The following is a 24,299-nucleotide window of genomic DNA, read 5'->3' on the forward strand; positions in this document are numbered from 1 at the left end:
TTCTCAGAGGAAGAACTAATTAGCATAGGAAACAGCACTTCTGCAGGTTACATGGTTAATTGACATCATTCTTCTTACCAAAACACATACCCACTGAAAGTTAGACATCTGAAGAAATGGCACTCTGACATTGAAAAGTTGCCCCCACAGTGCACAGTCCATAAAGCGTTCTCATAACGTGTGCTCTCATCCATAAATTATTGTGCACAAAGAAATTTAAAACAGTAAGCAATGAAAGAAACTTCACACTAAGTAAAGGAATAAGCCATTTAGGGGAAGGACACAAAAACCTGTTGTTGCATTTCCACAGCTTCCCCTCACCTTGGGTGCGAGTGACATAGGACCAGACCCAAAGAACTCTACCACTCATACACCCAAAAGGGGAATTGTCATATTTGCGTGCACTGAAGCAGTCAGAGATGGGCCATCCGAGCACACAGGTGATTTCAGTTCAGTCTCCTCTGCTCGGGGATGCAGAGTCCTGAGCTGCTGCAAGGTGTTTGGCTTTGCAGGCTTGAAGCCTTTACTTGCACTAAAGCTGGTGCTGAGCTAGGACTGAATCCTACCTTTCCTAGGGCTCTAGGAGGCTGCAGGGTGCTATCTTCCTCTAACAGGAACCTGTCTTCCCACCAGAAATTATGTACATGATGCACTCATGTGGTAGTACGTCCATCTCCCATGGACTCCCCTTACCAAACAACCAAGTGCCCAGGTTAACTGATGGGAGAGGCTTCAGCACAGGTCTAGGACACAGTTTCAGGTCATGGATACATCTGGCCCTGTACCCCAACTCCTCCCTGCCACAGCATTCAGCTGAGCAGCCACTAAGATTCCCCCTTAACTCCTACCTGGCTTCCATCACAAGGATGATTTTTCTTCTCCTTGTGATCCATTTGCCTCACAGAGCAAAAAAAAAAAAATAAAAATAATGCAACACTTTACTAAGACCACTTCCAGAAAGCCACTTTCATTGCAAATGGCAACACGTCAGCTAGGACAAATTGTAAAGATCTCAGAAGAGTTGACAGCTACTTGAGAGATCAAAAACCTATTTTACAGTATAAAAATCTGTAAAAAACTTGAAGAGAAGGCTGGGATGTGGCTAACTGGCTTGTGGCATCTACTTGCCTGAAATGGGGTGTGGGGAGGAGGAAGGGCGATGACTAGTACATACCTGTAGAATTAGCAAGAAGAGGCATAGCAAGACCCATTGACTGAGAACTGAAGTTTGACCAATTCAAGCTAGAAAGATTAGTTTGCTTTATAACAAGGACAGCTTGCTGTCGGCACAAGCTACAAAGGGATATGGTGGACTCACCATATGAGGAAGACTAAAACAAAAAAGAAATCCCTCTCCAGAAGATGCACTGTAGGTCAAACCAAGGTTACAGACCTGCTGCAAGGAACACTGAACAAGTTTCTACACTGTACACACCACAGGAGATTCAACTGCATAATGTTAACAGACCCAGTGGTCTTAAATCCTATGAAGCTACAACACCATTACCTTTAGCTCACACATTCACAAATCTGCTCCTATTTTTAAATAACAAGAACTAGCGAATACTAATATATTGTGCTTTTTTTTCAATTGATTGTTTTACTCTACCAGCAAGGAAACTATAACTCAGTAAGAAACAGCATGTCTAGAATGTCAATGATTTGCAATTAACATATTTGAACAGCAGGGAGTTGCCCAACTTTCTTTCTTAATATCATTTTGATTACTTACATATTTACTGTAATATGAGAGAAAACTAGTTCAGTTCTCAGACTTAAAACTGTGCAGAGCAGAGAAGAAAGGAAATTTGCCAAGTAATAGCTTTCGTCACAGCATTGTGCGTGAAAAAATTGTTTTCACCCTATTTTCTCCCTTTGCTGCTTTATTTTTGAACAGACAAAACAAAGGTTACAAAAAGAGGAAGGGGACACTCTGTTTTTTAAAGGCAACAATCAAGATTTCTAACTTCAGCTCATGCCCAGTTCAAGAAAACACAGGATACCTACAGCACCAGCACCCATTTTGGGTCTCAGTTACTTGCTTTATCCTTGATCAATGGGGACACTTATGTGCTCTTTCAGCAGGAACAGATGCACCAGAGAATTCGTCTGGGAAATGCCTCTCTCATACAAAAATTCTCAACACAGATTCTGGCTTCTGCCAAAGACCCTCAGGAACACCTGGAGAGATGCACAGGGACTTCTGCACATCCAGCTTCGGCAAGGTCAGCCTCTGCAAAGAGGTGCTGGGGGAAAACACCCCGGGTTAGCACTGGAGGAGCTAACCCTGCAAGCAGAAAACCTCAGGAGTAACACTATGCTTAAAAGGGTCAGGGAAGAGAGGAGTCCAAAAGGTTTACCTGGGCTAGTGGCATCCAACAAAACAGCTCTGCAAACACCGAGCAAGGGCTGCTTAAGATTCCCCACTTTCTCTCCACCACCTTCACAGCAAAAGCCTTTTACAAACATTATACAGGCAGCATCATAACCAAATCCCCTGGGGGCTAAAGACATTTGCCAGCTCAATAAACTTACACAGCTCTGAGAAACAGGCTCTGCCAGACTTAGTTACTGTGACTCCAAAGGACACAGTAGCTCCTGCCTATCTGTACTGCCTGTCCGCATCAAGACCACCCCTCTGAGTTAAATATACCAGACTCTGAATAAGCAGCATTTTGAAATTGAATATACAGGGCTTGGGAAGCTGAGCTTACAGCCTGCGTAATTGGCACAGATATTCAATTATCATTAAAATTAATAAGTAGGACAACAACCAAATCCCCTGACAGGTTTTGATTATCTCAGTCTGGGTATTTATCAGAATTACTCCGACACACTGAGTCATCAGGCTCTGGCCAATAGGCACAAGTTGCTCCTTAGCCCACTGCAGTTTCCTTCACACTGGAAGCATCATGACATCCAACATCAGGAAAAGACAAGTACCGCACAAGATTGGAGATGGATCTCTGAAACAGTGCAAAAAAGACTTGACTTGGTCTGAAATCTGTTTCCAAGTGAATATTCATTTCATTCCTGTTCAGCAGCTGTACTCTGCTTCACTGTAATTCTGCAGCAGAGTGACTGCGGCCACTGCTTTTGCAGGGAGGCACCAATCTGCTTGTAGTCACCTACCCCATCACCTAACATCACGTATCAATGACCACAACTCATTTATTTTCTGATCGTCTGACAAGACATCTATAGTGACTGACATAACTAGGAATTCTTTTCTAGAACTTCATCATTTTTAGGTTGATTTTTCCCAGCACTAGAACTGAAATCATCAGGGCTTTGCCCAACTATTGTATTAATCAATATCCATATTTTTAAGGATGTAAAATAAACTCCAGAATTAGCAGAGACACAAAAAGCATATATGCTGTCATTGAAGTTAACTACAGAGGAACATTCATTATTCGATCTGGCATCAAAATAAAGCAAACAGTAAACCAGAAGGAGATTGTGTAATGAAGTGACTTTATCTCACAGGATTATACTTGTGGTTATGACTTTAATTGTGTAGTCTAGAAGGATTTGTGACAAACTGAATAATCTCGCATTATTGTAATGATTTGTAATCACAACACTGGATACAATTTATGGGCTTACTATACATTTGCATTGCAATCAACTAAAACAGTCAGTGCATGCCCTACAATTTGTAACAGCGCTTAAAATTATGTCCTGCAAGGAGCTCCAACAGCTGCCCAGTCAAACAGTTTGGAGGTTTGAAACCAAGGCAAAACTCTCAAGTGTGAATCTTCCCAATTTCTGAAGAAAATAAAGCTAAAAACACCCCCAAAGTTTCTGAATAGAAGACCAAAGGCCACAATTTTGCTGTCCTTTACTGTTGACTGAACCAGCAGCAAGCAACGCCAAGCAGACATTGTACAGAGCAGAAGTTATTTTGATAGCCCTCAACTTCAAGTAACAAACTTCAAGAATGACCTCCAGGCTCCAGCAGGAAACCAGGAGAATCACAACATCAGTGCTGTAACTGGAGTTTGCAGGCTGAATATGCAAAGATAAACCCCTCTCCCTCCCCAGAAAAAAAATTGAGGTCCCAATGAAAAAGGCTGCCAGCACAGGCAGATGGTGTTAAGTTTTCCTAATCAGCTGGAGGAAAAAATAGCAAGTCTGAGTCCTCCTTTTCAGAAACAAGACAATTTTCCCACCCTGCTTGGTTTATGCTGGTCTTCGGGATATCATCTCAGCAGGACTGCTCCCTACAAGCAGCACATCTGCATCACAGAGAAACTCAAACACCGGAAAGATCAATTAATTCTGAAAGATCACTTTCAAGAAGTAGATACTTAAATTACAAAATCCTGTCATCACCTCCTCTCCCACCCTGCCTGCACTCACCAGTTCTTGGCCTAGCTCAGAGCCAAAGGGAAGTCAGGGCAGGGGCTGACTTGAACAAGAGTTAACACCAAGCCTGCAGCTCTTCCTTGCAACTGGAACAGAACTGCAAATGGATTAACGGCGTACACCATCTCAAATCATGTTAAGAAATACTCAGCGCTACTACCTTCTTCTGCCAACTGCATCTTTTGTACGGCATTACGGACTGTCAATATTACAGGAAGAATCATTGCTGTTATAGGAAGACCTTTGAAGACAAAGGGCCAGGTCACTTGCCCCAAAAAATTTTTGCTGAAGTCAAATGAGAATTTTTGCAACATAAATGTTCAGTCCTTCCCCCGCTTCAGAGCCAAAAGTTCTCGTCTTTGATACTGCAAGAAAGCATCCCAAGGAGGGTAATTATCTACAGAAAGCACACATCTTTACAAGCTGCTGGTTTATCTTATTTCAGCACAGTAACAGATCTACAGGATACCATCTTCTGTGTTTCAATATGCAGGTAGTTCATATACACCCAAATCAGTAAGATTTCTTAAAGTGAAACCAGGCTTTAGGAACGGGTAATTTTTCTAACAATTTAAACACATCTGCTTAAAATAGAATCATTTTATTTTTTTCTACTGTTCATTTTGTTAAATCAAGAATTTAATATAATCAAAGCACTGGCATGGTACTTGCTGGAGTAATGAACACAAAAGAGAAATACGCAAGAATACATCAGTTAAATACTTACCAGAGCATTTTGGCAAAACCCAGGTATCTAATAATTTCCTTCTTGGAAAGCAGCAAAAGGAGGCAAATCAAGGGCTGTGCTGGGGGTGTTTCAGCCTGGTCTGACAGATACAGTTTTTAAAAAGCCATCAGCAATCTCTATTTGTCACCATCACCACCTTTTTCCTGGAAGCTGCCCCACAGGTGCCCAGCTCAGCAGGTAACTCCTTGTCCTCCTCCTCCATCAACATGCTGATGCACAGCTCCCACTCTTCTTGGGGGACTGGGGGCACTTGCTTCCTACTAAACCCAGGGCCTGATCCTAGCTCCCCTGCAGCTATCTGGCAACTTGTCCACGGATTATTCCTTACTAAGATCATACAGTGGTAGGTAAGGATCAAACTAACATGCAAGTGTCATTCACTCCTAACTAAATCACTACTACATCACTGATGTGTTCTCAGTAAACCATTTTGAAATAGAAATAAGGAACAGTAATCTCCCATTACACTTGGAAAAAACCAATTGCTCTCTCCCCTAAATGCTCACAACTCTTCACAGGACTGCAGGGTTTGGGTTTTTTTCTTCCTTCTTTTTTTCAAGGTTTTTGGGTGGTTTTTTCCCCCCAACCCCTCTGACCAGACAGGGGAAGCAGTAGCTAAATCACGTTCTGCAATTCTTTTATACTCACTGTTCAGCCCATGGGGTACAATCGATCACAGGGGCTTGGCAGCATACAATGTCACAGTGGTAACGCAGAGATGACTGATAGGCAGGTGTCACCCACGCTCCCTTCAACAGTGCTTCATCATTCATGTTGGGAAGAGTCTAAAAGTTGGCGAGAGAAGCTACCACTTCTCTTTGGAGAAGAGTTAACACACAACCCCCAAAAGGATGTATATGCATCCATTTGTACTCCTGGTACTTAATCTCCAATCTGTTTTGCCACAGTATTTCCAATATTAAAAGCAACAGACCTCATAATTACTGCCTGCTTTAGTCAAACACACTAAATCACATCGCTCAGCATGCTTTTTCCTCCCAAAATGAAGACATCTTAAGATAAATTAAGAATATTAACCCAAAATATTTTGAGGCAAAACCAGCTTCCAACTAAAATACTGGTGTTTAGTTTCAATATCCAAAAACCCAGTCCCACCTTCCCCTTTCATATGTGCATGAAGATTTCAGCAACTGAACCCCCCCCCCCCCCGGTTTTGTGACCAGGACAAGCAAACAGAGAACGTGATACCACCATTTTCAGTCTCTGAAAATCCTGGACCATTCCCATTAACAACCTGAAAAAATGGATGAGATGTTCAGCTGCTGAACTATTTCTTGAATAGCCACATATCAGGGCTTTGCAGTAAAACAGCAGTCAATCAAAAAGCTCTCCTTACTGGTTTTAAGCTAGGTGATGGGTCTTCAAAAAAGGCCTCTAATTTTTACTGTCTTTATTCACTGTGCAATACACGAGGCAACCACTGGTCACAAAGACAAAATAGCAGCTTCCATCTTAATGCTATTTTCAGGAATTCTGCATTTAAAATTTTCTCCTTCTAGACAAACCTACCATGTGTTTACGTTATGAAGTTAGCATTCATTTTATTTCATGTTTTTTGAGTTGGCTTTCCTGAATGAGTAACATGAAAAGAAAACCAAACAGGACTGCATTCTTGAATTTAGTTACCCAAAAAAGCCATTAGCCTGAATAAAAATATATGCTGTCAAATGGGGCAAGAGCAAAGCCATCACATTTTAAGTCTTATAAAAGGATTATGCAATTAAGTTATAAGTAACGCACTGGTACATATATTTAGCATATGAAGTAGTAATATACCACAAAAAATCCATCAACATAAGCTATAAAATCCTAATGCATGTTTTATAAACCCTAGGCTGTTGCATATGCATTCTGTAATGGTAATATTTTATTCTGCAAAGTTTTTGATTCTCCATAGCAGCACTACATTTATACATTTTAATTGTATGGTCACTAACTGTTGGATACTAATATTTCTGAAACTAGCACAAAAATAACAGAGAAAACAATGGCTTTAGAAGATAAAGCTCTTCAAAGCTCTTTTATCCCCAAACGTAATTGCTAGACAGTAGAGAAAAAATAAGACTTTTTAGTATGAAAGGAGATTATTGTTTGCCCAATGAGCTTGTGAGGAGGAACCTAATGCTGACAACTGTATTTACGAAACGATACACTGAGGGATCAGCCTTGATTTTTTCTGTGGTATATTTTCAAGACCAGGATAGTAATGTATTATTCCAGCAATACAGTTCTAGCAGAGATAAAGAATTGCTTTATTCTTAATCTTACTAGTATTAATTTATTTTACAGTACGTTAGAGTATTCTAGACATTTTAGATGTCCTTTAATAAGACCTACACCTCGCCAGATGCTGCTCCCAAATAAAGGCTTGATTGATGTCAACAGCATACAAACCAAAGGGCAGCTAGCTGAGAGTCCAGGACAAGAAGTTTAAGAGCATTCTCAAATGGAGTGAGAAGATTTAACTTCAGATAAGAAAGAAGATATGAGAAAGGACATGAATAAAATGGTAAGGCAGAACTGCTATGAGGTACTCTGGTTTAAAAACAGCTACGTACCATAGCTAATATGTTGCAAGTATCAAAGGAGTGGATCTTAAATACAGGGTGTTGAATGAGTAACGGTAATGTGGTTTTTAAGCAGGGCAAGATAAAAAAAAAAGGAAAGCTCAGAGAAACAAAAACAGATCTCACCCTAGACAGAGTCAGGATAAGCTTTTAGACAGGAGGGCTTCAGATGTAGGACTGGAAAAGGCCAAAAGTGATCACCTGGTTTGTTCCTCCAGAAGAGATGAACTCTGCTTGTCCAGAGTAACAGAGATTATGGTCTCACCTGCTGTCAGACGCCTCCTGTGAAAGAAACCCCACATCTGCCCCAAAGGTGCACCAGTAGAAAGTACGTACTTCCAGCAAATTTAGCCTGAATCAGCTTAGCTAAAACAAATCCTGGTTTCCTTGTCATACCCATTGCAAACCTGCACAAGAGGTTACTCCTTTCTTCTCTGCATCCCTCAAAGTGGTTGTAGGTCAGTCCAATACTCTATGCTACACCCAACTCCATCAGCCTTTCCACACAAGATGCATCTCTCCATTGCAGAGCTGATCTCTTTAGGTTAAGCTCTGTGAAACAAATGCAGCTCTACAAGCACTAGCAAGGCCAACAACTCACCAGGGAAATCCACCAATTTGAACAGTAGTCAGCTGGCCAAATTCAGCTCTCATGGCAGTGCCCCTACTCCCATTAACTCCAGCATCCTCAATCTCACTCCGGGGCTTTCAGAGTTTGAAACATGAACTCAGCACTGCTTTAAAACACAGTTTAGTTCAATTACCACAAGGGTCCTGCACAACTGCATTATTAACTTCTGGTGTCTTTTCAGACCCAAAGCTCAAGCTCTTTTGTTATTCTTATGCTATACAATACAAGCATGAGTCAGTCTGGCACACTAAAACAGGCAGCATAACCAAAAGAAAACACATCATCATGGCTCCATAGGATACAAGCAAAAAAATGACCACGTAAGCACAAGAAGAATCAGGGGGAAGGTCACAGGGAGCAGAAGTTTACATATACATAGATACTGTACTTTACCTTAAGGAATCCTAGTGGAAAACAAAATACCCCATATATTTCAACTCTATTGACCTCAACTTCATCCCACAAATTACTCATGTAAAATACCTTAATTCTGTACATAACAGAAAATTTTAAGTACTGCTTTAGTTTGGATTGCTCAGTTAACTTTAAATACTTCGATGTGCATTATGTTTCTTACAAACCTGTGCATGCAGAAAAGCATGTACATGTAAACAAAGCAGCCAAATTGCAGGTTTTTAGGGTGTCGTTAATATATTTTTTTCACCTACTCAGGCGTTACTTATTTCCAATATGGTCCCTGCTGCAGTGTGAATTGCATTATTGCCATGTTAGCGTATGTGCTGGTTTTGGCTGAGACAGAGTTAATTTTCTTCATAGTAGCTTGTATGGTGCTATGTTACACATGATGGAGCCCCACTCTCCTGGAGATGGCTGAACACCTGCCTGGGAGTGGGAAGTGGTGAATGAATTCCTTGTTTTCTTTACCTGTTAAATGGTCTTTATCTCAACCCACAGGTTTTCTCACTTCTACCCTTCCGATTCTCTCACCCATCCCATCGAGGGGGAGTGAGCATGCAGCTGTGTGATGCTTGGTTGCCAGCTGGGCCTAAACCACAACACTCCTTTTTTGCACCCAACATGGGGCTGGAAGGGTTTAAAATAAGGACAGATTTGATTGGAATGTGCTACATCAAGCCTATAGCTGTTAGTGCTGTTTAGCTTTTAATTGACAGGCCTCTGTGCTTGCAAGCATGGGGCTTGCTTGCTTCGCTGTATATTAGAGTCTAGTGCTTCTTAGTGGCTGCTTTTTTGCTTTCACTGCTTGCTGTACTGCTTATCATTTCACTCTTTTGTGCCTGGGAACATTTTGATAACAGCAATGGTGATGCACCTGGGCTGGCAGATGGCCAGGGCACTGCTGCTGCTTCTGTGCTGTTGCACTGGACAGGCTGGAACTCCAGTGTGAACTCGAATCGAAGGGACTGTGACCTGTGGATGAGTCCACGCAGGAGCAGGCCACCCCAAAGTGTCTGCGGCTGTGAATAAGTCCACACCAGAGCAGGTACATCTCGAAGCATCTGCGGCTGTGCTTCTGTGTCACAGCAGGTATACCTCTGAAGGGACTGTGGCCCAAGGATAAGTCCACACTGGAGAAGGTACACCTCGAAGCATCTGTGTCTGTGGATAGGTCCATGCTGCAGCAGGTATACCCCTGAAGAGACTGTGGCTCATGGATAAGGGTCCACTTGGAACAGGTACTCCCCTAAGGGACTGCAGTCTATGGGTAAGTCCAAGCCAGAGCAGGGGCAAGGGGAGGAGTTCATTGCAATGTTAAACCCTATGGTCTGGCCCAAAGCAACCAAGAATGGAGATTGTAATGGAAATACCTTTGAACTTCTGTAATGCAGGATTTGAGTTGCATGTTATAGGAATTACTATAGTAGGAACCACCTGAGCCAACGGACAAAAACCTTTACAAGAAGCAGTGCAAGTGCAGCAGTGACCTGACCTGAGCTGGCTTTGGTGCCCAATAACTCCATGTAACACACAACCTCTCCTGTCCTGAGTGACCACCATAAGAGACGGAGCCCAAACTCATGGACTAAATGAACTCTGTGGACATCTCTGGGCATTTTATGGACGTTTTACATGGGTGGTCCATAGACTAAGGGAATGATATCTGTGTATCTGTGTATTATATTCAAGGATGGAAAGGGGAGTGAAGGGTAATGAGGATGTATTGGAGAGTGTGGGACCCGAGCATGATGTAAATGGTATGGAATAAGGGGTGGAGAATGTGCTGAGTTTGGCTGGGATAGAGTTAATTTTCTTCATAGCAGCTGGTATGGGGCTATGTTTTGGATTTGTGCTGAAAAGTTGGTAATACAGGGATGTTTTTATTCCTGCTGAGCAGTGCTTACACAGAGTCAAGGCTTTTTCTCCTTCTCACCCCACCCCACCCCACCAGAGAGGAGGCTCGGAAGGCACAAGAATTTGGGAGGGGACACAGCTGGGACAGCTGATCCCAACTGACCACAGGGATATCCCAGACCATATGATGTCATGCTCAGCAGATAAAGCTGGGGGAAGAAAAAGGAAGGGGGGACATTTGGAGTGATGGTGTTTTCACGTAACTGTTACATGTGATGGAGCCCTGCTTTCCTGGAGATGGCTGAACACCTGCCTGCTGATGGGAAGTAGTGAATGAATTCCTTGTTTTGCTTTGCTTGCACACATGGCTTTTGCTTTACCTATTAAACTGTCTTTATCTCAGCCCACGAGTTTTCTCACTTTTACCCTTCTGATTCTCTTCCCCATCCTGCTGAGGGGGAGCAAGCAAGCAGCTATGTGGTGCTTGGTTGCCAACTGGGGTTAAATCACATCAGCATATCCCCCTGATTCCTCTTCTACACCGGTCACAGCTGAGCAGCAGCATTTGCAGGAAGGAAAAAAAAAAAGGAAAAAACACCTCAACACAGGCTGCCAAAAGTCCTGCCCCAAAAATGCCAATTATAATCATAGTTACATGACACAGCTCAATGGTGCCAAGAATCCTCCTCCTTCTTTCACTACCCCCTATCCCTTCCCCTTTATTTTATTTCTATCCCCGAGGACAAACACTGCTTCCAATCTAGGATTCCTGTATAAAAATCTCTATCTGAACTAAGATCAACAGAGAGCAACATGAATGAAGCACGCTGAGTAATCTAAACCACTGTTATTTTTAACTTCAAAGAGGCACCTTAGGGTACCTGTCCTCAAAAGAATGAGCCAGAAATGCTGCTCGCAAAAGAAAAAAATTAAAAAAAAAAAAATCAAACCCACCAATGTCCTACATAAATGAGAAGCAACTTGCAGAATCAATCTGGCTGAATTTACCCCCCCGACTTTCAGTATCTGGCCTTACTAACCACCAAAAGCAGGGGTAATTGCCTTCCCTCTTGCTGTTCACATGCAAGAAGTCATCTAGCTCTCTCCTTCTCTGCAATGAATAAAGTATTATGAACATCTCCACAAGACCAGGTTCCTTAGTACATGTTTATTTTCCTGTCTGAGCCTAAAAAAATTTCCAGCACATGGAGCTGCGCAACAAGCCACAGCACACAGCCAATACCCCAAGGACCACAGAGGCTTTCCTGTTCTGTGCTAGAGGAAGGTCAGGGAAATGAACAGGAGGTGGAGGGGATGGAAGAGGATTGTTACACAAAAGCAAAGCAGGTGTACGATGCTCTGATTTGGACAGAAAAAGAGTACTTTTAAGCTGTAAAGAAATAAGTTTTAAAATAAACCCTGAAAGGAGGGAGAGTCTGAAACAAGTAAATCAGTGCTATTTTAGCCACTGAAACAAAAATCAGACATAATCGCTGAATAAATCAAGCCAGCTAAAATAAAGCATTTATTTTAATCAGCAACTTTTGCAATTATCTGGATAGTGTTAGAAGTGGCTGTGTTTTTATTTGGCCAGACCAAATAAGACTGAACAGCAAAGGTTTACAGGGGACTTCTCCTAGCTTCTCCCCCGGTACAGCTTTGCAGGGAGTCTTGCAGGGAGTCGAAACGCATCAGGCAGAGTGTCCTGCCAAAGTAAGGGAGGAGAGGAGGCAATATAGCCTACAAACACTGCCTGACCTGACCCGGCTATTTCTCTCACAGCACTTGCCATTGTTCCTACTTCTGTGAGCTTCCACATGATAAACAAGTATGTTTAGCACAGGCAAGTGCAGGCAGTTTCTGTAGGTCAGAGCTTGTTGGTGTCCCATCCATATATAATGCACACGTAAACCTCTGATGTGCCCAGTTTGGGTAATCCTAAGAAGCACCCCAGGAATCAGTCAGGAGGTAAAAGACTTTGCAGACCTGCTGTACAAGTATAGGCTTCAGTAAGAAAACCCGACTGGTTTTGTTGATGTGCTTGGAGGGCTTCCTACCACACAAGAGGGACCAGACTTTTCTGATACAGCCTCTGATAATTCCAATGACCTCCTTCAGGTTAAAGTAAACTTACATGAGCTGCAAAGCCAAGTCCAAATTGTCCCTTTGGCATGTAATAACATGATCAATTCCCAACTTGAGCTGCAAAAGGGGCAGCACTTCCATGCTGACAACACTCCACTGGCAGGGAAAGAGTCCATTTTCTGAGCTCCATGGCCACGCAGACCTCACAAGGACTTTCCTCACGCTCCAACAGATATAACTGCAGGTTTAAGAGCCTACTGCTGCAAGCTGCTGAACCCACACAGCCAGGAAAGGCCTCATGGGGCAGCCAGGAAGCCACACTACCACGATTCATTAATCCTTCAGAGCAAAGCAGCAGAAAGAAGAAAGCACCTTCTCCTGCAAACAGCCAGTTCTTCACACCAGGAGACGTTGTTTCAACCCCTGCTTGGCCACAGCCTACTTCACTCACATCATTTCATTTCCCCTGATCCCTCAATACTCCACACGAAGGAGGAGGGGGTATTTTTCTTACCTTCTATGTGCATGGGGGAAATGAAGGCTGGCCAGGCTGCAAGGAAACTGGACACTACCAAAACCTGTACCAAATAAGGACCTAGCTAGACAAAGCTCTGCAGAGGCAACCCTTGGCTAAAGCGCTCCTCTGCCTTCCCTTAAAACCCATTACTCACAAGATGAGCTGGTGCACACTGTTTAGCAGTAGACCAAGGTCTGATCTTGTGGGAACTAAAGCAGCTGCGGTGCTTTATTTGGAATTACAGCCATGAAACAGGTCTACCTCTAAGCTTAATCTGTCTCCAGACTGGAGGGTCAGTCTCCTTCCCATACACCGCTGCTTTCATTTCCCAAGTTAAATCACATTTTCCTATTGTGTTCAGCAAAAATGAGGTGAACAACAGACTAAATGAGGGCAGCTAGACCTCCCTGGAGCATGGAATGTTTTAAAGCTTTAATACACAAAAACTACCATGGCACATAGCTGTAACAAAAATTTAGATGATGATACCTACAAATAATCTGCCAAAAGCAAGCTTATTTGGCTTGACTGGACCTCTTAGCCCCATTGTTTTGGTGGGGCTTTTGTGTTGGGTTTTGGTTTTTTGGTGGCGGTAGTGGGGTTTTTCAATAAATGTAGAAATCTGTTTTCAAAACCTACCAGCTTGAGCCTTTGTGATACACAGATAACTTCTCCCAAGCACTCCCATACAACTACAAAGACTAAACACTTGCTTTCTTTAACAGCAGCTGTGCTCCTGGTGCAATCTCCTACTTGTAGCAGATGTGGTTCTAGGAAAAATAGTACATTTCTTTAAGATTCCTAACAAAAATCAAGTGGAGAAGCAGCAACACTAAAAGAGCTGAAGGCTGCTTCAAAAGCTAACGTATCTTCAGTTGGAACTTTATCACCATTGAAATTGCTACCATGTACTTGAAAAGTGACTAGACTCTACAAGATACTGTCAATAGCAATAATAAAATACCATGCATCAAAAAGCTTACTTCAGCACGTGGTCTGTATCTACACACTGTAGTGTTGCGAAGTGTGACACATTATCCCATTTCTGCTCCTTTCCTTGATGGGGCACTGTGCAGACAGATACATGGACCTTCCAAAATTTTCCCTAAGAGGACATTCTGACATAACAAATTTGTATAAAAATACCTCAAAAAATGCTTGCATATCTCTGATCTCAATTAAAGCTCCCTCCTTTTCCAAATTCAAATCCTAAAGTGAGAGTTACTTAAAATATTTATACGAGGTAGATGGGTTTTTTTAAAAAAAAATTAAGCAAACAGACTATGACTGCAGCATAGCTGATTGCAGAGCAGGTAAGGGAGTTAGAGAAGTAAATCTGGAAAGACTTTTTTCAGTACTTGTAAAATACTGCAAATATATTAGGGCAAAAAAGAGACAATTGGACTAACCTCCTGAATTTTTATGATGTCCCATGAAAACAAAGAAGATTAAGAGGAGATTTCTAGAAATTCAAAAACCAACTGCCTGATTCACTTTATTTGTGGAAGTTAATTTAAGGAAAAAAATTCTCCCTATTGAGTCAGTAACCATTAATTTGGCATTCATGAATGCACTTCCAGGTGCTGTTTGGAAACTGAGCTTGTAAATATAGAAAGGTGTCTCTAAATAATGAAAAGACACAACTGAGGCTTATGCATAGGATATTTAGCTTTTCATTTACTCATCTACACAGACTCAGAAGTCTTTTGAACTCCTCAGGCCTAGTTATTTTCCTACTGATATTCCTGTAAGGACATTGGGATATACAACAACGGTGCTTTATACCATAGGAAAAATACCAAGCGTGTCCAAAAAGTAAGACGTGGACATCGGGATCTTTATGGTGTGCCACAGCACCAACACAATCCTCTGCCAGCACATCTGGCACTGGTTATTCTGATGCCCACACATGCAAGGGGAACAAGTTTAGTTCTTGGCTTTAAATCAGTAGATAAAAAAATATGCTATAGACTCTGACCACAAGATTAGATCTTGAACTGAGTTGAGGATAAACTCAGCTCCCTGGGTAGCTTTTACATCCCTGCCATAACCAGCGCCTGCAAACATGCAGCTTGTCTGAGTGAGGCTGCCATTTCTACAACCTTTCATCCACGCAGAATATACAGAAAGCCAGATTTTAATTCACTGTGTAACATATATATATGCAGGGTTGGCTGTGTCTTATATAAACATTGCCACAATTTTTATGACAATCCAACTGGCATCCAAGACAATTCTGCAGCCCATTTCAGCTGGTGACTAAAACTCTGGAATAACACATTCTTGAGAGCTGCCCTGTTGGAGAGCTCAGCCGCACAGCATTTGTCTTGGGATGCTTTCTCAACTCACACGGTGCTCATGGCTCCCGGGAATTGACAGGAATACTCAGCACTGTGCAGAAGTCAACCTTTTGAGACTGTACCAAAGCTCTGCTACAGTACAGCGTCGAGGATGCCCCAGCCAAACCAAAGACCTAAAGTCACAGCAATGACTGCTCACACGATGCAGTCAAGCCAAGCAGACACACTGGAGGGTAGTAATGGCTTTAAACTTCAGCACTTATTTCAGGTATCAAATTAGGAGGCCAGGTTCTTTCAGTTCTCAGTATAGGTAATGGTAAGGGACAGAGGTTCTTCAAGGTACATAAAACTCAGCTCCTGTTCCAGTGTTATCAGCTCCCAGAATTTTATCATGTGCCTGAGAAGTCTTTCTGAACAACCCTGTTCATCTAAAGCTCGCAGCAGTGTCCCAGACCCTGTGTTTCAGAAGAAAACTTTCAGAAAATTGTGCCTTTGCAGTAAATGTACAACACAAGAAGAGCAGAAATTTATAATTTTTAAAAAAGTTAAATAACATCATGGATTTTCTTGGTGAGGGGAGGAGTCAGGAGGCTGACTCATGGTTTTTTTGTTTTTTTTTATACTTGTGGCTGGCTCTACTGCATAAATAAATCAATCCCCTAGCCACACAGCTCCATTTTTCCAGTCACAGCTTGTTGTTTTATTTATTTTTTTTCCCTTCCATTGCCAACAAATCACTCCAGGGAGTTTTTAAACCCAGTAGTCTACTTTCCGAATGGAAACGATTAGTATAATTTGAGAGAGAGAAAGCAAACAACAACAGAGACTTACCCCATTTTTTGGGTAGGCTATCCATCCTAGATCCCCCATTACTGTGCGTGAGTCCAGTAAATTCACTGAAAATAAGAGAAAAAAACCTGTTAAAATGGATGGATTTCAAACTTCAGTAAATATTTCAAGGTTTGGGTGGCTATGGTAAGCAGGCTATTTATAAATAACCAAGAAAGTTGGATTTTTGTAAAGCAGAACAACAATGCAATAAACTCCTCTAACAATGAGGTCATACATTGAAATAATTCTACGCATGCAGAACTTTATTCCTTTGAGATCTTCAACTGAAACCAAGTTGCAAATACACTAAGCTTCTGTAAGATCCAGATCCTTCACATTCTTAGAGTCTGGTCTTTTGGGGGGAATAAATAATAGTACATATACACATAAACACAGTGTGCAAGACTGACAGTATATAGGTATACACATACACTCACAAACATCTATACATGTTTATACACACATCTCTTCTAAGGTGGCATATGTTTGTAGCATAATCAGGCATTGAAGACAAAATTAAAACAAGAAACAACATGCAGAGTTTCCTGATTATTATGAATTCAATTTTTAAAGTATTTTATGTGGATGTATTACAGTATTACTGTTATCAGGAATCAATTTTTTTCTCTCTCCCATGTTTTTCCCCAAGTCTTTGACAACTTCATTGTAAGAGATTCAAGGGATCTTCTCCCCCCCATTAATTCGGAGTATCTTTGTTAAGTCCCATAAGCAATCAATCTCCATTAAACAGCAAAAAAACATTCCCAAGCTTATAAATTTTTTTCCCCTCATATTACCTGAAATACTGAGTAAAAAGTGTGAAGTAATTAAATCCACACACACGTAACTCAGCTAAGAAAAATAGGAGCTTCTGATGCTGAGCTTTTACCTCCTGTACCCAGGGCTTTAAATCTCCAAGTTAAAACGTTGTCTCTGAATCAACAGCTGTCATCCAAAATCTCAACATAGGAGGAACTTTCTTCCACTTTAATAGCACACTTCCTTCACTTTGTATTACAACACTCACTTCTCACAGTATATTTGTCTGCGTAATACCTCACTTTCTGTACTCATGGCCTTCCTGAAAAGAAAGCGATTTCACTGGGTCTTCAATTTCTCATCTCCACCCTATGTGCTCTTTAAAACCCCACTGAAAGTTTTCACAATTGGACTTTGAAGACTTTCCAGCCCATGATGATCTAGCCCAAGAACAAGCTTGAAACAGCGGGAGGAGGCTTTGCAGTCACTCCTTTAGAAATGCAACCATGCAGATACTTAAAGACTGCTAGGGAAGAGGAACAAACAGGTTGCATGCACAAGCATAAAGGATGTGAGTATCATAACCCTCACCCCCAGTACCTGTGTATCAGGCTGATTTGCTGTCTCTGCACAGCCAAACATACCAGTACAAACACCTACGGGGCATACAGACCCTTGCACCAGCCCAGGACACCCCACTGCAAGGCACCGCATTCAAAATTAAAAATGCTGCCAAGTGAGTACCCGAGATATCAGGATTACACTATTTACAGAGACATAGTAAGAAAACCCAGAAGTATACTAAACTAAAAGGCATGCTCCTTTAAAATGTTAAGGAGTATTTAAAAAACAAATGAAGATTAAACAACATATTTAGTTTGAAAAAACAAAGTTCTCTGAGTCAGTTTGGTCTTAATCATTGTACTGTACTGAAGGCTGACTACTGTAATCCCTTGTACACAAAAGCAGCCCAAAATACAAAAATACAATGCTGAGGTAGGAAAAAAAAAAATCAGTTCTCAGCTCTGGCACCAAACACTTATCTTAAAAAGATTTGTCTGTCCATTTTCACAATTTATGCAAATATTAATGCAGGACACTGTCATAAGGCATATAGACGTTCTGCCTGGTCAAGTATATTTTCCATGATGTTGAGCAAAAACATGTGGTAGCTCAGGGTTTTCATGCCTGGATTGCTTTCTCCTGCCAAAACAGAAAACAGTTGGGAGCTGGCAATGCTTCCGAACTACAGGACATTTGGTGGAAGCAATACTCAGAGACCAGGCTGAACTATATTAACAGTAAGTAAACATACAATTAGGCGGCTTTCCACCCCATAGTCCAAGCAAAATAAAGTATTGCTATCATCAACACAGTGATGGCCAGTCTTTCTCCTCCTGAAGTCTTCAGGTAAAAAGCTCATTAGTTTCTCCTGCTCCAGCTGAAGTCAAGCACTAGTACCCAAGTGCTCCTGAACCACACTGCATTTTCTTTTTAATGGGATAAAAAGATTAATCTCAAAGTATTCTTCAAAATAGGACACATATAAATAACATGTCCCATAGTATAACTGTATACTATTTTAAAAAGCAAGAGACAGGAGTGTGGTTGCCAAAATGGCAGGTTTACTCAAATTCCTTTTATTACAATCACTGTAATTAAACTGTGCAGAACAGTATATTCCTGTCGTAAGTTGCAATGGATGCAAAACAAGTATTGATCTACATTGTACAACTTAATTAAAACTTGTCCTGGAGATGCTACTAATGAATGTAATTAGATGGTGTATTTGATGCCACAAACTTCTTCATGACATGCTAATTAAGGAAAAAAGCAGAAAAAGTGCTTTTCTTCAAACATCAGATCATAAAAAGAACATGATACAACTAAATATTGTATTATCTTTCTATCAATGACAATTTTTAAATTGCTGTTATTAACTTCAATTTCAAAATAATTTTCTGCATATGAAAAGATAATACAATCCATTCAACTCTAACTCAAGTCAGAGGGAATTTTCCTACCGGTGAGTCAGCCAGTGGAGCTGAATACTAAACCTCCAATTAGAAAAGACTCAATTCCTCCCTTATTTCAGTAGAATTCTGTATAGAGCAAAATATATAGCAGAGGACAGGATACACTTTTTGACAGGCACCACACTGTAACCCAAAATTCACATGTCAGGAACACAAAAAGCAACAAGTGACTTTAAGCTCCGGCTGTGCCTGGGCTGCTCTGGAGACTGGGGTGGCTCCCAGCACAGCTCAGACAACTCTGAGGGGCTGCTAAGGCACAGCAGAGCCCCTGGCTGCCCCATGAGCTTCTACCCAGGACTGCTTTAACAGTCTGTCTTCTAAAATTCTGCATTACACTGATCTGCTCTGAGGACTATACTTAGCCAGTAGTTATTCTAAATTGACTGCAAAGACCAAAATGTTTTGCTTTGAGAATCCCCAAGATTCTGGTATAAACACCAAGGTATCTGCATCCTCCCCATCAGCACCCTACCCCTTCTACTACATCTGTCCCTTATTTGCATCATTGCCAGGTCCCAACCCCACCCCAGTTCAGCCTTGAACCAGGCCAGAGCCCCAGCATCCCCTGTCCAAGGGGGTGACTCCTCCAATGGCCCAGCTGCAAGAGCTCCCCATGCAGGGTGACAGTGCTACCAGCACTTTTGGGACACTCTCTAAGGCAGCCTTCCCATCCCATACTGCCGGAGGGGCCACCAGCACACAGTCCCACTACGCAAGTCCATACTCAGCACCACCTCTCTTCCCATCACCTTCCAGCCTGGCAGGAACATTATTTTTGCCAAAATGGTTTTCATCAAAAAAATGCAGATTGGTCAGGTTGGGGAAGAAACAGTGGGCAAACAGCAAGTAAACCAGGTACCTGTAACACAGAGGAAACCATTTTAGCAGAGACTTTATAGAAGGGCTGCCACCATCCCAAACAGATGCTTCCATAACTCGCCGTGTGGCTACTTGGGAAGAGGTGAAGCTTTTTTGCACCTGAATAAAAACAACCCTGAAATTGTCTTTGGTTCAATCCACAGCAAGGCAGAGAAAGAGACCAGAGGTCTTCTCTAGAGCAGCAGAACCAGTTCCTCCCCATCCAACCTGTGATGATCATCAGTATGCATTTGGCCATGGCTGTCTAATAACCAACTAACCCAAACACTCAGGTCACTGAAGAAGGTTAACTCAGGAAAACCTCCAACTATGGGCTTAAGGCTTCCATACTTCAAGAGGTCTAGCACCAGCCTCCTGTATAGCTTGGGATCCCCGGACTAGCCCCAATGCTGTAGATGCTTCGCAGGCATAACCCAGAGCTGTACTCAGCAGCACTTGGGATGCAGAAAAGCTTACCCTGCTGAAGAAATCTCTCCAGAAATCACTAGCAACTCGGCTTGGCCCATAATCTTGAAAGCCTCCAAAATAACAGAACTCGTTTATTCCCGCTTCCTTTCTCGTCAACACCAGCTAGCTATGTCTCAGCAAACAAGTAAGAAACCTCAGAGCCCATAAGCACACACTTAGCACCTGTATCTTTGCCAGCAAACTTGGAAGAGGCACATACACACATTCAAAAATGTTTTCTGCTCATCTCCACCATCAGTGCATCCATCCCACAAGCCCTAATTATTTCTAATGCTCAGTCAAGGGGAACACAAAACTGCACAGATCTATATCATCATTAACTTCCATGCCTTCAGGGTAGGATAAATGATGATTAAGTCTAAAGTCATACCACAGCCTTTCTTTTTTTTTTTTTTTTTAATACAGAATAATAGCTCAGGGAATTTGCATACACTCTTGTTCTCAGACAGGCTGGTTACTACGGGTGAGCAATCAAGTTAGAATAAAACCAGAACTGATCTAAACCTTTGCCCTGACCTCTAGCTGGTAAATTAACAGTGTTTTTTTCACTCAGGAATCTGACAGGGAGACTGGATACGGCTTTTTACTCAAATGTCCCCATCACGTTCATACAGCCAACATTCAGCAGCTTCACCATGGCTACACAGAGATCGTGGCTGGAAGTAAGCACAAGAAATGCCAGGGTTGATGGCATTCAACATTTACCTAAACCAACATTGCTGCCCACACAGCAGAGCACCCCAGACACAGCCACCTAAGAGTGCCATGTGGCAGCATTAACGTGCCCAGGAAAAGCAGGACAGGTCCGTCACGACAGTACAATGCCTTAAGTAGAAGCCACCAATCTATGGATTTCTTTGGTCACACCGCTGAAGCCAGATGGTGTCTGTGGCTTTGGTCTGAATCAGGATCAGCTGGAGCAGCTTCATTTTCTTCACTCCAATTTCAAATGGGAAAAAAACCAAGCTGAAAAAACAAAAATCCTCCACCAACAAGGCTAAACCACTGAGCACTTCTGATCCTACCAACCACACATCCTCCTGCCATTTCAGTATGTAAGAATCTTCCAGAAAAACCTTCATTGCTCACACAAGGGCAAAGTCTCTGCAGACATACAAAAGACTGAACTCTTCTGGGTTGGCATAGTCTTTGAGCTGATTTCCAATAAATCCTTATACACTGGAGTAGTCCTACTCTTCAGGAGCACCATTTGCAAGCTAAGGCTTACCACAGGGCACGCTCTACCAAAGCTTATCCTGACAAATCACTCTAGAACAGGCAAAATGGTCAAGATAGCAAAAGCTGATGGAGTTTATGCCATGAAGCTGTAAAGCCATAAGAATCTTTCATTTCACTGAAATACACCTAAAGCAGGAGGAAAAGAACATCATCTTTGACCAAATCAATACCCTGTAAAGGAGTAAAGAAACCTTCCTTAAAGCCTGCATAAATATTTTAAAACATCACATGATTTCTAAAGTAGCACATTTTTAAACAATAACATTTGAATCAAAATGCTTTATTTTAAACATTTGAAGCAAAACTCTGCTTTAATACCTTTGTTACAAATTGAACAGGAATCTGAACTCCCATATGAAAAAAGGTGTGAATCAAGTGCTGCTACATCCTCCTCAAGGCTTCTCCCACAGCTCCTGGCCCCCTTTGCACAGCACTCAGCAGGATGTAGCCACCCATGGAAAGGCTGGAGCTACATCAAGGCAGCCCCAGCTCTGACTAATAGCTTGTGGGAGCAACTACACTTAAAACACTTGTGAGAAACCTGTCATGGGAATACTCACACAGCACCAATTAAGCATGAGGTAAAATGCTCTGCTGGATGGGGGTCAAGGTGTACGACAAGATGCAACAGCAGTGCTTTGCACAGAACCCTCATCAGGAAGTCTCCTGAATAGCATCACAGGCTCTCCACCAAGCTTCACACCTCTCTGCTCTCCTCCTCTTTCCCTCTGCCCAAGGCAGGGTGTATAGCTGCCAAACACATCATCACTAACGGAGCTGGTTTCTCCTTTTACACTGCATACCTCCCCATCTTTCCTCCTGCACTACTGGAGTTCACAGCACTACCAAGACACACTGACTGCAGAGGACTCTTCATCATCATGAGTCAAAGTTTTCCTGCTTCATAAATCTTCACTGGTTTTATTGCAGTATTGTTACCATTCATTTTCCAACTGTTTTCCCTGTTGTGCCAAGTATTTCTTCAAAAAGTATAAATCCAAGGCGCTCCAACAAGTGACAGTCAAAAATAATCCAAGAAAGCAAAAACAAATAGAAAAAACTCCTGAAAGAAATCAAAGTCATCAGGGAGCAGATGTTTTCAATTAATTAGCTACACTGAGTTGGGACAAAACACACAGGCAAGAACCTCTGAAACATTTCCATCAGTGGAAACAAACTAAAGCAGAGTGCAAGCTGTAGCAGTACCTATTATTTATAGCCCACTGGAGGAAGAAAATATACACTACTTAATGAACTCGCAAACTAATATTAACTGCAGATTTATATTTTATTATGTTGGCTTCATTCTGCTCCAAGTTTTCTCATGATTCCCTTTTACAGCAAGAGCCAAAACGCTAGAATCTGCATCACAGATTCATAGGTATTTAAGGCCAGATGGACAACTGCAACCATAACATCAGCCAGAAAATTCTACCCAGTAATTTCTGCATTACATCTGTAATTTGTCTAAACATACTGTTTACAAGGGGTGCGATATTGCCCTTTGATAAAGTTCTTTGGGTTGGCTGCATTTTTTCCCCACAGGAACACCACTAGCCATAGCACCAGTGAGTGGGACCTAAAGCTCACTTCAATAACTGGACGCACTAAAACAAATAGGAAACTGCGGATTTTTTCCTTACAAGGACTTGCACTCAAGACAAGAGGCAGTCATTTGTTCTTCCCACTATACATAACTTAAAAGCAGAAGTGGTCAGGAGATTATTAGCTTGACACCAAAATGCCTGGAAACTTAACTCCAGCATGGTTTGCCTTTTTTTTTTTTTTTTAATGGCAAACACTCCCATTCCCACCAAAATCACCATTTAATTGAAAAGGATTTATTCACTGTGAAGAAAGTCAGCAAAATGCTTCCAGCCCCGCTCATAAGATTCACTGGAAACAACACTGTACCAACACAATAGCGGATCTCCGAGCTGGCTGCAGCACAAATCTTTTGGGGAAACCATCTGGGCATGTATCACCCTGCCATTAAGAATGAAAAAGCAGCTTCCACTGAAGGCAAGATACAACCAGCACCTGCAACCAGCAACCTGACAACCAGCCTGTGTAGAGAAACAAAATACCAGTGCCGTCTGCAGACCCAGGGTCTCCAACCACTGCCAAGGCATCTGCAAGCCACTGAAGGAGGCAGACAGTTTCAAGACCCTACTTAAAGCAAGCACCTTAGTACGCACACACATAAAGTCAAGCCCTAAAATCCCAACAGCTTCCCAATGCAATCAAAACACCTGCTGGCAGTGCTGAGGTGAATTCTCACCTTATTCCCTAAATCAGAGCATTACCAACTAAAAGCAATGTGGTCTCCATTCCTAAAAGTTATCTTAAAAGACACAGAGATCAAATTCTGTTATGCATTGTCATGATTTAACCCCAGCCAGCAACTAAGCACCAGACAGCTGCTTGCTCACTCCCCCCTGCACCCAAAAGGAAAGGGGAAACAACTGAAAAAAAGTAAAACTCATGGGTTGAGATAAAGACAGTTTAATAGGACAAAAAGGAAGAAAATGATAATAATGATTATGATAATAATAACAAAATGACAATAATAATAA

The 24,299-nt window shown here is 41.9% G+C and overlaps 1 protein-coding gene across 16 annotated transcripts in view; it reads right to left on the reverse strand.

The window, feature by feature from the left end:
• Window positions 1-24,299, reverse strand: part of EPHA5 (EPH receptor A5) — a 201,098-nt gene that overhangs the window by 168,307 nt on the left and 8,492 nt on the right. For all 16 annotated transcript variants that reach the window (XM_049815034.1, XM_049815033.1, XM_049815029.1 and 13 more), the window contains exon 2: window positions 16,343-16,407. In XM_049815034.1, the coding sequence (XP_049670991.1) occupies window positions 16,343-16,407 (65 nt within the window). The remainder of the gene's footprint in view (window positions 1-16,342; window positions 16,408-24,299) is intronic.

Source organism: Accipiter gentilis, chromosome 12, assembly GCF_929443795.1.
Source record: "Accipiter gentilis chromosome 12, bAccGen1.1, whole genome shotgun sequence".
Taxonomy (NCBI): Eukaryota; Metazoa; Chordata; class Aves; order Accipitriformes; family Accipitridae; genus Astur; species Astur gentilis.